Source organism: Planococcus citri, chromosome 5 (genome assembly GCF_950023065.1).
Source record: "Planococcus citri chromosome 5, ihPlaCitr1.1, whole genome shotgun sequence".
Classification (NCBI taxonomy): Eukaryota; Metazoa; Arthropoda; class Insecta; order Hemiptera; family Pseudococcidae; genus Planococcus; species Planococcus citri.
The window spans coordinates 32,422,267-32,434,732 of record NC_088681.1 but is presented as its reverse complement, the minus strand read 5'-3'; the positions used below and the strand labels follow the sequence as shown (position 1 = coordinate 32,434,732).

General features: G+C 34.1%; 3 protein-coding genes across 3 annotated transcripts in view; 2 read left to right on the top strand and 1 right to left on the bottom strand.

The window, feature by feature from the left end:
- The window catches only part of zip (myosin heavy chain 10), a 50,108-nt gene extending 48,017 nt beyond the window's left edge, over positions 1-2,091 (top strand). Inside the window, exons 32-35 of the mRNA XM_065366924.1 lie at positions 69-186; positions 258-421; positions 497-645; positions 742-2,091. Of these exons, the coding sequence (XP_065222996.1) occupies positions 69-186; positions 258-421; positions 497-645; positions 742-749 (439 nt within the window). The 3' untranslated portion in view covers positions 750-2,091. The remainder of the gene's footprint in view (positions 1-68; positions 187-257; positions 422-496; positions 646-741) is intronic.
- Positions 1,284-3,228, bottom strand: IFT20 (intraflagellar transport 20). Its single transcript, XM_065366931.1, has 3 exons — positions 3,004-3,228; positions 2,722-2,876; positions 1,284-2,232 (listed from the first exon to the last, which is right to left on the bottom strand). Exons 1-3 carry the CDS (start codon positions 3,137-3,139, stop codon positions 2,116-2,118), a joined length of 408 nt encoding a protein of 135 aa, XP_065223003.1. The 5' UTR covers positions 3,140-3,228; the 3' UTR covers positions 1,284-2,115.
- Positions 3,229-4,236: 1,008 nt separating this feature from the next.
- The window catches only part of LOC135847415 (zwei Ig domain protein zig-8-like), a 216,288-nt gene continuing 208,058 nt past the window's right edge, over positions 4,237-12,466 (top strand). Inside the window, exon 1 of the mRNA XM_065366928.1 lies at positions 4,237-4,710. The gene's annotated coding sequence lies outside the window, so the exon portion shown is untranslated. The remainder of the gene's footprint in view (positions 4,711-12,466) is intronic.

The following is a 12,466-nucleotide window of genomic DNA, read 5'->3' as shown; positions in this document are numbered from 1 at the left end:
TGCTTGACGTTTCAATTTTCGAGATCCTTTCGCATTGCTTAATCATTTCTCGTATTATTTCATCGCAGGGAAAGATTGCTGCAACAAAAAGCCAACCGCAAACTGGATAAGAAATTGAAAGATTATAATAATCAGTTGGAAGAAGAAAGACGGCACGCAGATCAGTACAAAGATCAAGTTGAAAAAGTGAGCATTGCGGCGACATCGTCGATGAATTTTTTTCCGCCTGTATCTAATTTATTCGATTCGTTTTGCAGTACAATAACCGATTGAAGCAATATAAACGTCAATTGGATGAAGCGGAAGAAGAAATCAGTCGCGAGAAGTCTCAAAAACGCAAAAATCAAAGAGAACTGGAGGATTTGATGGAAGCTCACGAAAGTCTCAATCGCGAATACAATAATTTAAGGAACCGTTTAAGGTACCTAACGAATCAGTTTTTTCTTTATTTTGTTCTCGATCGTTTAACGCTTAATGTTTGATTGTTATCACGCAGACGAGGTGGTGGAGGTGCTGCAATTGGTTCGACGTCTACTCGCTTATCGTCGACTATTCGTGGCTCTGTTCCTACCGATGACAATGCCAGCGGAGCTTTGACCGATGAGTCGTACGATGGAACCGACGGCCGATCTGAAACACCTTCGGGTTAGTATTGTGTTTACTTCGTAAGCTGTTACGGACGAATCTCTCGTGGTGCCCTTGTTTACATCTCGATTAATTTGTAATTGCGCATTTTTTCAGATATGTGATGAAAAATCGTGTTGAAATATATTTATTTATTTTATTAATACCAATACCAAGTTGTTTTCCCTTCAATTCCAACCAATCAAAGTCGCCGGCTCAACGAATTTGTGTATAATCATGATTTTTTTTTACCTTTTCTAATGTTTTTTTTTTTATTATTTCATCGTCGAATATTCATCGATTTTTCCCCTTTAAATTCAACGTTTCGTGTTTATTTTCTCTCGAAATGATGCTTATATTTTTTTACGTAATGAAAACGAAATTTATTTATTTTTTTTATATTTATATTCGCGTATTGTAATTATTAATTTTTATATCTCGTATGTTTACCTATATACATATATTATTATTTTATATTATTATTATTATTTTTTTTTTACTAAACTAAAGAAATAATTCAGTACTTACGACATACATTCCTAAATTAAAGAAAATGAATATGGTAGATAGGATTAATAAAATGTAAGTAAAAAAATTCATATAAACGTATTACGATTTCATTATCGCTAATTCGCCAATCATTATTTAATGTTATCGTGTCTTTTTTTTCTTTTCTTTTTTTTTACGAAAAAATGGTCTTTACTAATAATATTTGTACTTTTATACAATATGTATTCAATCATGTTGGTTATTTAAATAATTGTTTTATGCGCTTTTTTTTTATCTAGCTCTTTTAAGCCAGTGGCGTTGTAAGAATTACAGCGGATATTTCCATCATTTTATTCCTAAATTTCAGTTACCTACCCTTTGTATGTGTGTTTTTTTAATTTATATACCTATAAATATTATATAGATATTTTGTATTTTTTTGTTTTCTATTGCTAGCCAACAAAAAATTTCGTAACCTTCATTTTTATTTACGTACTTATTGTGTTACGACGATGCATTTAAACCTCGGCAATTCTGCCTTCTTTGTTAACAAAATGTTGTTTTTTTTTCTCCAACTTGTGGAATTGTGAATGATGGATTAAATTTCTTCGGGGAAGTTTGATCAACTCGATGTAAATTTTGAAATATTTAGTTAATTTTGTTGTTTGAAATGGTTTCGTGTCGTTTTTCTGCGCTATACGTATGGAAAATGTGAAAGTTGGATTTGAACTAATAATTATTTATTCGTTTAAAATGTTTGTTGTGGTACTTTTTTTTTTTTACTTTTTGAATTTTTTTTTCATTTATTAATTATTTGTATCAGACGCCACTGACAATAGTTTAAAAGTCACATTACTATTAACTAAAAATAACTAAACATTTGTATTCGTTTTAACTTGTGATTATGATTACATCTTCGTGTAAAAAAGTTTAATCAAAACAATATTGCAATGTAAAAAGTATATATTTTTCAGCGATTTTAATTTTTTTCTTCATTCGTTTTTATTTATTTGTTACGAGCAGTTCGATGTACTCTTCTTGTTCTTGCGCACTTTTCAACAATGACTGATATTGAAGTCGTAAACGTTCTAATTCGATTGTTTTTTCCATCAATTGCGTCTGTAACAATTCAATGTCATTATTACCTAGGTATTGTAATAGTGGGTATGTTTATTCGTAAAATTTAACGATTCTGACCTAAAATATTTTCTAATATTTTCATACTTCAACTAAAGAACATGGTCGACTGAAAGCGAATGAGTCATTCGAGTCCCTTCATTATCTTAGTGTTGGCAATAAATAACGAACTAGCGATGAAAAGACTTGAATAGAATTACTCATGGGTTTCGTATATTTCTCAACATTTCTTATTGGGATTAGGAAGAATTTCTTAGAATATCGTCTTATCGATGATTCTTGAACATTTTAAAAATTTACCCACCTCCGGTAATCGAGCAAATGATGGCGTTTCAAATGATTATTTTGTTTATTCACTTGCTTTGAATTTGGGATTATGTACTGTTGATATATCGTGCATAATGCGTATGTACTCGTACCTAAAATTACCCACCTACATACTACGTGCAATTTATGAGATAAGTTGCTCACCTGCAGTTGCATTTGCTCAGTTTCTCGAATTTTAGAAATCGAACTGATCAGATTCGAAGCTCCAATCGCTTTCATTTTCTCATTTTCCACGTTTTTAGCCAACGACTCGATCATGGCGAGAAATCCCTCGACTACTTGTTGAAAATTATTAGTGCCTTATGAACATTCACGAGAACACGAGTTTATAATATTTCCACACATCAATAAACGCGCTACCCATATGTCTGGATATCTGATTCGATTGAATATGAAAATAAGCGCGGATAACGGAGCGTAACTTACTTTCCATAAAATCGTTGCATTCGTTTCGTAGTCGATCAGTTTTCTCGGTGGTGCTTGCATCGAGAATTCTGATTTTACACACATCGTCGATGCTTAAACTGGAATTCAAATTTATTTTCACATTCAACGAATCCATTATGAAGAAATTTCTTTCGCTTTGTCGATTTCAAGAAAGCTGCACAAAAATGCGTTGCTATGGAAATGAAGTTTGGTATTGGTAAACAGAAGACTTCCCTTCCATCGTTGGTGTAGCTCTAGGTGGTAATGAACGCGTTGAAACATGAATGATCTATAATTTTTTTTTTTCAAATATAGGTAAGGTACTCAAGTGGGTGATTGATTCCCTATCATCTCTTTTTCCGTAAATGACACTTTCAGGAGTCAGCTCTCCTTTCATTTGGCATTGGCAATAAATTGCTGAGTGCTGACTGATCAGTAACATAGGTAATCGAATTACAAAAATTACCTAACCTTGAATGCAAAAGTTTTTTGCAATGCTGTTTGAGCTTCAAGTACATAAGTAAGTAAGTATGTACAGAGTGCCCAGAAATATCGAGTACCCCATAGAAAGTTTTTCATTAAAAATATAGGTTGGCAACGTGAAATAGATGCATATGATTGGTGGAATGTTATCTCTCCAGTCCAACAACCAATCATGTGCTATCATTATTATCATTCACTGTGACCAACGACCAACCAAAGTACTTTAGTAGAAAACTTTTTTAGGGGTGCTCGATATTTCTGAGCACCCTGTACAAAAGTAGGTAGGTAATTTATTGTAGGAACTAATTTTCTGAAAATCAAAATCAATCTAAAGAAAATAATTTGGCTGATAAATTTAACAACTATATTTACTCACACACACTTTTACATACTAATTTGAAGAGATTTTCGATTCAATATTATTTTAGTCAGTGGAAATGTTTCAAAAGTTTCAAAAAATAATAATTATTGAATGAAATGAAATAAAAATAATGATAGTGGTAGCAACTAAATTTAGCAAACTACAACAGGAACTACTTACATACTTAGTTACATAGGTAAGTATATTTAAAAAATACTAGTCACCATTACAGGCATTGGTGTGCAGACAATTGCGCACCATTACGTCAACAAACAAAACGTTCTGTTGATTCTGTCATGAATCCTTTGCATGAATCATGATTCATGATTGAGGTCGTCGATCGCGTTTATCGAACGTTTATCAATATCAATCAGTCAGTTATAGTTTCGTCCCGTAGTAGTCAGTGCTCAGTATGTCGTTGTCTTTCGTCTTCGTCCTGTAATATTATGTCGGTATTGTCGGTGCCCTTGATTATATGAATGTAATATATAATCAAGGGTCGGTGCTAATTCGATGGAATCCGCCATTTGCCATTTGTTATCTTCTGCTTTATTGTTTGAATGCTTCGTTTGATATCTCTTTGAGATTGAAAAATTTGATTTCGGGTCTAATCTACAATACTAAGTACAAATAAATTAGGTATCCGTCAATTCGGTTGTGATGTGTTTTCTTTGTGTTCGCGTTTCGATGAATTCATCAGCTCAAATTCATTAGGTGTATTTGGTTCATTGGTCGTGATACTATACTGTGCTTGTGACTTTATGTTTGTGTTTAGAAAAATTTGCCGGGTTAAATTTGTTACTCAGTACCTACTACCTACGCCATTCTGTAATCTATTCACCGTCACCTCGTCTGGAATTTCAGTAAGTGAGATACTCGTACCTTACAAAACATATGTCTTATGTCTTTGTCTCGACTCTCGTGTACAAGCGTACCGGCTGCCATAGCCATACCGAAGCTGGACAGCTCGCATCGCGTCTTACCGTTGATACTCATACGGGCCTACACATACAGGGTGCCCAGAAATATCGTGAACGCGAACCCCTAAAAAAGTTTTCTGCTAAATGTTTCGGTTCCTTTTGGTTGATCACAGTGAATGATAATAATTATAGTGCATGATTGGTTGTTAGACTGAGGTGATAACATTCCACCAATCATATGCATCTATTTCGCATATTGCCAACCTATATTTTTAGTAACAAAATTTCCTTAGGGGTTGACGATATTTCTGGGCACCCTGTACAGTGAGTACACACGCTGATGGGTACTTGGAGCGTAGAGGGCTGTTATGGCTATTGTATCCAATACCAATACAAAAGATGGCATTACATACTTACATACAAGGTGCGCAGAAATATCGAGTACACCAAAAAAGTTTTCTGCCAAATGTTTCGGTTGGTCACAGTGAATGATAATTTATTTTAATACGAATAGCACTTTAGCACATGATTTGTTGTTGGACTGAGGTGATAACATTCCACCAATCATATGTATCTATTACACGTTACCAACCTATTCAGGGATGAGGCCCCGACAAACGATTTTTATTTTTTTTTTTTTGAGTTCCAGGTTTCGGGGCTTGGGTTTTCAATCAAAAATTTAATAGGTCTTGGGCTTGGATTGGGGCCAGGAAATTTTGGGTTTGGGTTTCAGGGCTCAGTGTCCAGGGCTTTTTGGGGCTTTCTTTTCGGCCGCTTGAAATTGCAATTTTCAAGAAGAATAAAGCAAAATCTTATTTGATTTTCTGTTGGAAAAAAACATTTTAAGAGCAGATCCCAAATTTCTGGATATTTTTTTTCCTAATTTGCAAACAGACTGGCAAAGAACTTAAATTTACATTGGTCTTATGGGGATTTTATCGACGTGCTTAATCCTCTTGTTCTAGCTCTCAGAATCTACAGGTTGAAATTGACTGAAATTCAAAATACACGTTCTTGGCATCTTGAGATAGCTTGCACAAACCAGTGTTGTACATGTTTAAAACATTGTTTTGAACAAAAAAACGTTTAAAACTTTTTTTTTGTTCATGTAAAACTTTTTTTTAATAATCAAATTTTCAGTTTTTATTTTTTTTTTAATTACACGTTTTTTGTGCAAAAATGGAATACAAGAAAAAAAACATGCACAATTTGCTAAAATCGGCGATGAAAAATTATGAGAAATAGAGAATAGGGAACAAAAATACCCAATGTCAATCGTGGTAATTTTGAGCCCTATTTTTAGTTTTAAAAATGAATTTTCGTTTAAAACAAGAAAAAAATGTTTTGAACAAAAAAAGGATATATTTTCTTTTTTTTAAACAAGTTTTTCCCCAACCTTGGCACAAACTAGGGTATGCTTTAGCTTTTTTCAAGATATGTATTCAAATCCAACAGTTCTTTACTTTTAAAAAAATCTGAATTAAAATTTTTTGAAATTTTTAATAATTGTCCATATTTTTTAAGTAAGTATCATTTTTTAAATTTTTTATGAACAATGAACTATATAGGTACCTACCTACTGAATATGTACCAAAAAAACGCTAGTTTGCGCAAGCTTGACTTTTGAGATGGACTGATAACACAGACACAGTACCTATATATTTACAACAGTAATTTACACAATCCCTGAAAAGCCCCGAAAAGCTCTGATCACGTTTCAGGTTTCGAGTCTCATATTTGGGGCTTAATTTTAAGGGGAGAGGGTTCCGGGTTTTGGGCTAGAGCTTTGTATGTAAGTTACAGTTTGTAAGGTTTTATAGGGCTTGGACATTCGGGCTTTAAGGAAATCATCGGGGCTTTTTCAGGTTTCGGGTGCTGGTCCTGGTTGGGGCCTCATCCATGAACTTATATGTTTAATTTAAAAAACATTCTTTGGGGCAGGGCCGGAAACGTTTGATTTTTCCAGGTGAAGCAACCTTATTGTTCAAAGCAAAGCGCAAAATGCAGAAACCTAAAGGGTCATCAAAAAACAAAATTTATTTTGAAGAAAAAAAGAATATAGTTCAACACAAATAAACACAATACCTAACTACTCGTATCGACAAAAATAAGAATTATCGCCTTCAATTTTGATTTTTTCATTTTTTTTTTTTTTTTTTTAAGAAGAAAAAAGTTAAAATTTTGGCATGATTAAGCGTTTTTATTAAAAAACCTGCGAAATTTTTTCAAATTAGATAAATGGAAGATGACGTGAAAATTCATTTTTTTCCAACCCACTTTGTTTTTGCTTTGTGTGTTTGTATATTGTGGTTGATTGTATAACTGGTACAGTGGCCAGTGGGTTCCGCTGTGTTATCGGTTAATGTTAATAGAGAAATTCGCTTAATAGAGTTGAAATGGGTTGAAACAAAACGTTTGCATCTTTTTACATGCACGTTTTATCGTTTATTAATTATTAGGTACCTATAGTAAAAACAAGCGTTTTTCCCAAGTTGAAGCAAAACCGTGAAATTCATCAATGAAATTCTCGTTTCATTCATAATTCTGACTTATTAACCACAAATTGGTGAAGAACCTGCAGAATTGAACCTTTTACAAAAATTGATCAAAAATTTGTGAAATTGTCATAAAAATGTTTGAAAATGACAAAAAAATTGATGCAACTTTTTCAAAATTTCAAAATGTAAGTAGGTACATATTTTTAAAAAAATAAAAATTTTAAAAAATTGATCTTTTAAGCACGATATTGAATTGATGCAGTCCTGGATCATGGTGAATATGGATGGGTATTCTATTCTCAGCATAAAGAGATTATTTTCGAAACAAAATTTGTTCTAAATATCTGATGGCCTACAGTTCACGTGTAAAAGTGACAAAACATCCGTACGTTTTTATAGTTTCTTTCTAGGTAGGTATAGTAGGTACATACGAACAAACCGAATCGAATAATTTTACGCTATAAAAAAAAGATGTGGTTGAAATAAATCCCTCAGTATCTACAATACATATACCTACCTATTTCTTTCGAAAAAAAAGCAATTACATCATGTCTGAATTTAACGAACACGAAAAAAGAACGTACCTAAGAGGTAGGTAAGTCAGATAAAAAAGAAATTTTGTGCCAAAACGAGCTCAGCATTTTTGTATCCTTTCTTTTTGTAGATTTATTTCTACATTACTCTAGGTAGCCTAAATGATTTTCTTACTGCCAAAAATAACTTTGGTTTGTTAATCTGAGCTCATAAATTGAGATGATTTTCGCTCAAATGCATTTTCCTCGTAAGTCAACTTTTTGCCAAATTATAAGTTATTTTTTCCCAACGATAAGTTATTCATCGTAAATGAACGCGTCTGCCTGCGTCTAATTTCAGGTCTCACGAATACCCCTGCCCGCCACCATCAACCCTTTCCAATTTTCCATACCATAGTCTAATCTAAAACTAACAATAAGCTTTACTTTACAGCAATCCACGTGCTGTGACACGATGTGTATAAAAATCCCTTATTTGTAAGACAATTCAATCATTTTGAAAAGTATCAGAAAGAGTTGTCTCGACTATCGCAAATGAAAAGAAATAAAATGAACTCGAATGAAAACGTTTTTCAGCTTGATCCGACACACAAGTCACCGGTGATAAAGGATCCTTGTAAAAGCTTTCTTCACATGCAAATGTATATCTTTTCAGTTGCTTTGTCGTATTTTTCCGTGTTATCGCCAAGGCCGTTCAACAACGAAAAATACCTACCAGATAAATTTCGAACCTACCGACAAAAATACAACGTTTTTGTTGTAATGCTCGTGGAATATATAAACACATCTCTTTAAAATTCACGCCGATGTGCGAACTGCGAAGCTTCTTTACTTACTAAATTTGACGTAGGTACTCGTAAACGTAATATTTCGACGAAAACTAGTTTATAAACATAATTCGAATCGATAACTCTGCAAATTTCATATGCTGCGATACCATTTTGTCTGCTCGAATACTTACCTATTGCCTAATGATGTTTTTAATTTGAATTTTTCATTATGGTTTAGCTATCTACACATTTCATTTGTAATTTTGCGAGTATTTGGTCTGAAAATGTTCCCAAGAGGAACTTAATGCCTATTTTGATAATCCGACGTTTTCAAGAGTTAAATGAAAAAATAAGAGGTAGGTAGTTCGCCTACTCGTATTCAGACTTCTGGACTGACCAATAACAACGTGGTAATTGGATCAGCTAATCCAATGATCGGATAAAATACAGTGCTAATAATCATTGACACCTTGTATAAATTGTAATCACGAGAAGATGGTTATCTATATTCTATGTGAACAGTAGCTGTCGTTTTTGACTTCAACTTTCATCATAGACTCTAGGTTGATATATGAACTACTAATTGTAGACACACGTTCGAGTGATGAAAAAATGCAACCAGAAAAAAGGGAGTGAAAGAAGAAGGAAACAGTAATGTATAATTTGCGATGCAATTGCTCTTACCTGGATAAGGTGTCGGAAACGTGTACCGTTAATCTCCATTACTGAAAGAACCATTAATTATACCTCAAGTGTTCGCTAAACGCGCAGCCGTTTATTATCTTCTAACAGTGACCGTTATTAGGGTTAAGTATCATTATATTTTAATTTTCGTTAATTTTTCACGTTTCTACGAAAAAAAAAAACTTTCTAATTTTTATTGCCTTATTTATAAAAATCATCTTCATCGCGTTCGATTATTACTTTCCTAAGAAAAAAAAAGGAGGTAGTAAATACAGTAGATGTATTGGCGGATTCATATATAGGTACGAGGAAGTTTCAGTACCTTATACCTACTCACGCGTGAAAAGTTTTTGAAATTTTTTTTTACATTTGTGTTGGGAAAATAAAACAAAGTGGGTAATCAACTTAGCAGATTGCTATCTTATGTACTTACCTATATATGGTTTTCGAGATGTCGCATTCAACCCCGCTTAAAAGATATAAAGGTATCCTTTGGGATAAAATTCAAAAAGTAACGCCTTCTTTTAATCATTAATACACTTCAACTTATTTCTGGAAACTTTAAACCTTCACTTCTTTAACCATTTATTGTTAGGTACTTTGAAAATGTATCAAATGCCAAAGGTAAAGATCTATTTGGCGCAGTTCCGTTCATTTTTTATCGCCTTTTTTTCTTTCTCAAAGGAAAATATATGTGTACTTACTTAAAAGGAAAAAATAATTCTCAAGTATAAGGAACGTTGATACGTGTAAGAAAATAGTCGTGTACCTACAGTTTGACATCACTACATGTGTGATTTTCTTGGCCCAGAATTTGTTTATGTTCTAATAACAAATTAAGTAAGTAGGTAATTACCTAAAATTTAAACTTCATTTGTTCAATTTTTTGAAAAATGTAATTTAAAGCAAACATTTTTATAGGCTACCAAAATTGATTAAATTTAAATAGATGAGGCATTAATTTTCCCACTTGTCAAAGTTCCTCATAAAAAGATAAACCTTTATCCTCATAATGCAACGAAATGTCGATTCTTGTTGAATCAGGATATCGCACTAACTTTGAAAAGCTGAAGTTCTGAATGATGGCATTTGCTAATTTTAGCTTACATCCTTTATAATTCGCTGTTATCTTTTAATGATTCGATGTGATCGTTTCTACATATAAGGAAAAAATTTCTCCTTCCTATCTCAGCAAGATATTATTACATCATCAGCTTATAGTAGAGTAGGTATACTAATGGTGACCATACTATCGAATTTGTTTTTTAATGAGCTAAGATCGATGTTAGATAGGTAGTGTATATTATACGTGTCTATATTTAGGAAATCTATTTTTATTTTTGGGCTGTATGTTTCACTAATGCGTTTTTTCACGTTATCTCAAATTATTTTTGCCAAACCAAAATGTACATATCTTTTAAAAAAAAATTTATGGGTTGCCCCAGGTTGCCCTGTCCCAACATCTTGTGGGTGGGGCTAGTTTACTTAGTCATTGATCCAGCTATGGTCTGAAGTTGTTGTTCCTCTGGTAGAGGGGTAGTATGGTGCGATTCTCAGTTGAGGTAAGTACATGAAACATAAGGAATTAGCATTAGTGTGTCACGTGCATAATGAGATAAACATAGTAAGAAATATAGTAACTAGGGATGAAAACAGTTACACTACCTGCTAACCAGTATCATGGTTAAAATACTGGTGAACCTACTAGTAGCTGGTATTGAGTTGATTGGGGTATAGATAGTAGCTATAGAAACAGCTAGAACTACAAGATGAACAACTGGTGGGCACAAACATTAGGGGATCTGGTAAAAAGTTATCCCATTCCCCTTACCGCACCAACACCCACGTCGTCCATTAGGGAAACGACGATCAGCACCTCTAGCGAGTAAACCACTGAAACTATTGCTTATAAATACTTCCCCTTGCTGCGCCAACACCCTTGTTGTCCAGTAGGGAAATGACGATCAGCGCCTCTACAGGGACCATTTGGAAAAACTTTTCACAAAATTTTACATGATTCCCCTTACCACCATGACCTGCAGTTGTGTATCTTGTAGTTCCAGTGTCTATATAGTGAGCACAAGTCGATTGCTCTTGCACTTACTCTGCGCATGCACCTCAAAACTTAATATGTAATGTGTAAGTGGGAGGAGTTATATTTTGGCACTCGCTGTAGGTGTGTGTGGTTGACATTCGATGATTTGACAGTGATTGTTGGCAATGATGACAAATAATGCTGATACACCTGCTAGTGCATACGCATCAGAGTCCTGCACAGTGTAGTTAAAAGTTATCTGCGTTAGTTGCACGTCGAGCGCGGATAGCTATGGTTATTAGTCATCCTAATGGCAGGTTATAACCTCACCGGCCCATGCGATAATATTTGTAACTCAGATAACGTAACCATTGACTAATTTCTTATCTGTTTGATGAGTCACCAAAATGTATTGATGAAACACCTACAGAACCGAAGATAACTTACCGCTGCATCAGCGGGTAGTTGTAGTTAGTTATTCGTCGGTTGCGCGCGCCAACAAAACTAACTACTGTTAGTAACGTGTAGTTAAATTAGCCGATAGCTCCGGCGGTTATCCGGCTATTTTAACTACACTGTGCAGAAGTCTGATACGCATACAACATGCTACCAGCTACAATGTGAACCAGTGTAAAAAATTTTCAACTTGCTACCAGCTACTACTGAGCAGCGGGAATTTACAGCATGGGTATAGTAGTTAGTTGCCCACTGTTAGCAAGTACATGTACTGTTTTCAGCTCTGATAGTAACCACATAGACTCATGACTCATTACTAGGACACTCAGTGTACGTTTACTGTTTGGATGCTTGTCATAAGGGGCAGGGTGTGATGAGAGAAATACTTGCATTACTGTGATAATCACTAGAGAAATTAACTTACAGCTTACCTACAATCTGCAGTATGGTGTTTGCTCGTAGACTTTCTCAGCTCTCCACAGCTCTTGGACTAGGCTTTTCAAGAATCTCCTGTGAGCTGGGTCTTGAAGATCTATCCGCTCATTTACCTTGATTTTCTGCAACCAACGTGTACCTGTACCTACTTAAATTACTTCAGTAGAGGACATGCAAACCAAAACCAACAAAAACAAAAACCTAATCCAGGAGTGTTATTTTCCCTCAACAAAACTGGGAGCATTATTTCTCAAATTCAAAGACCAAAACTGAAACCTTAACCAATTG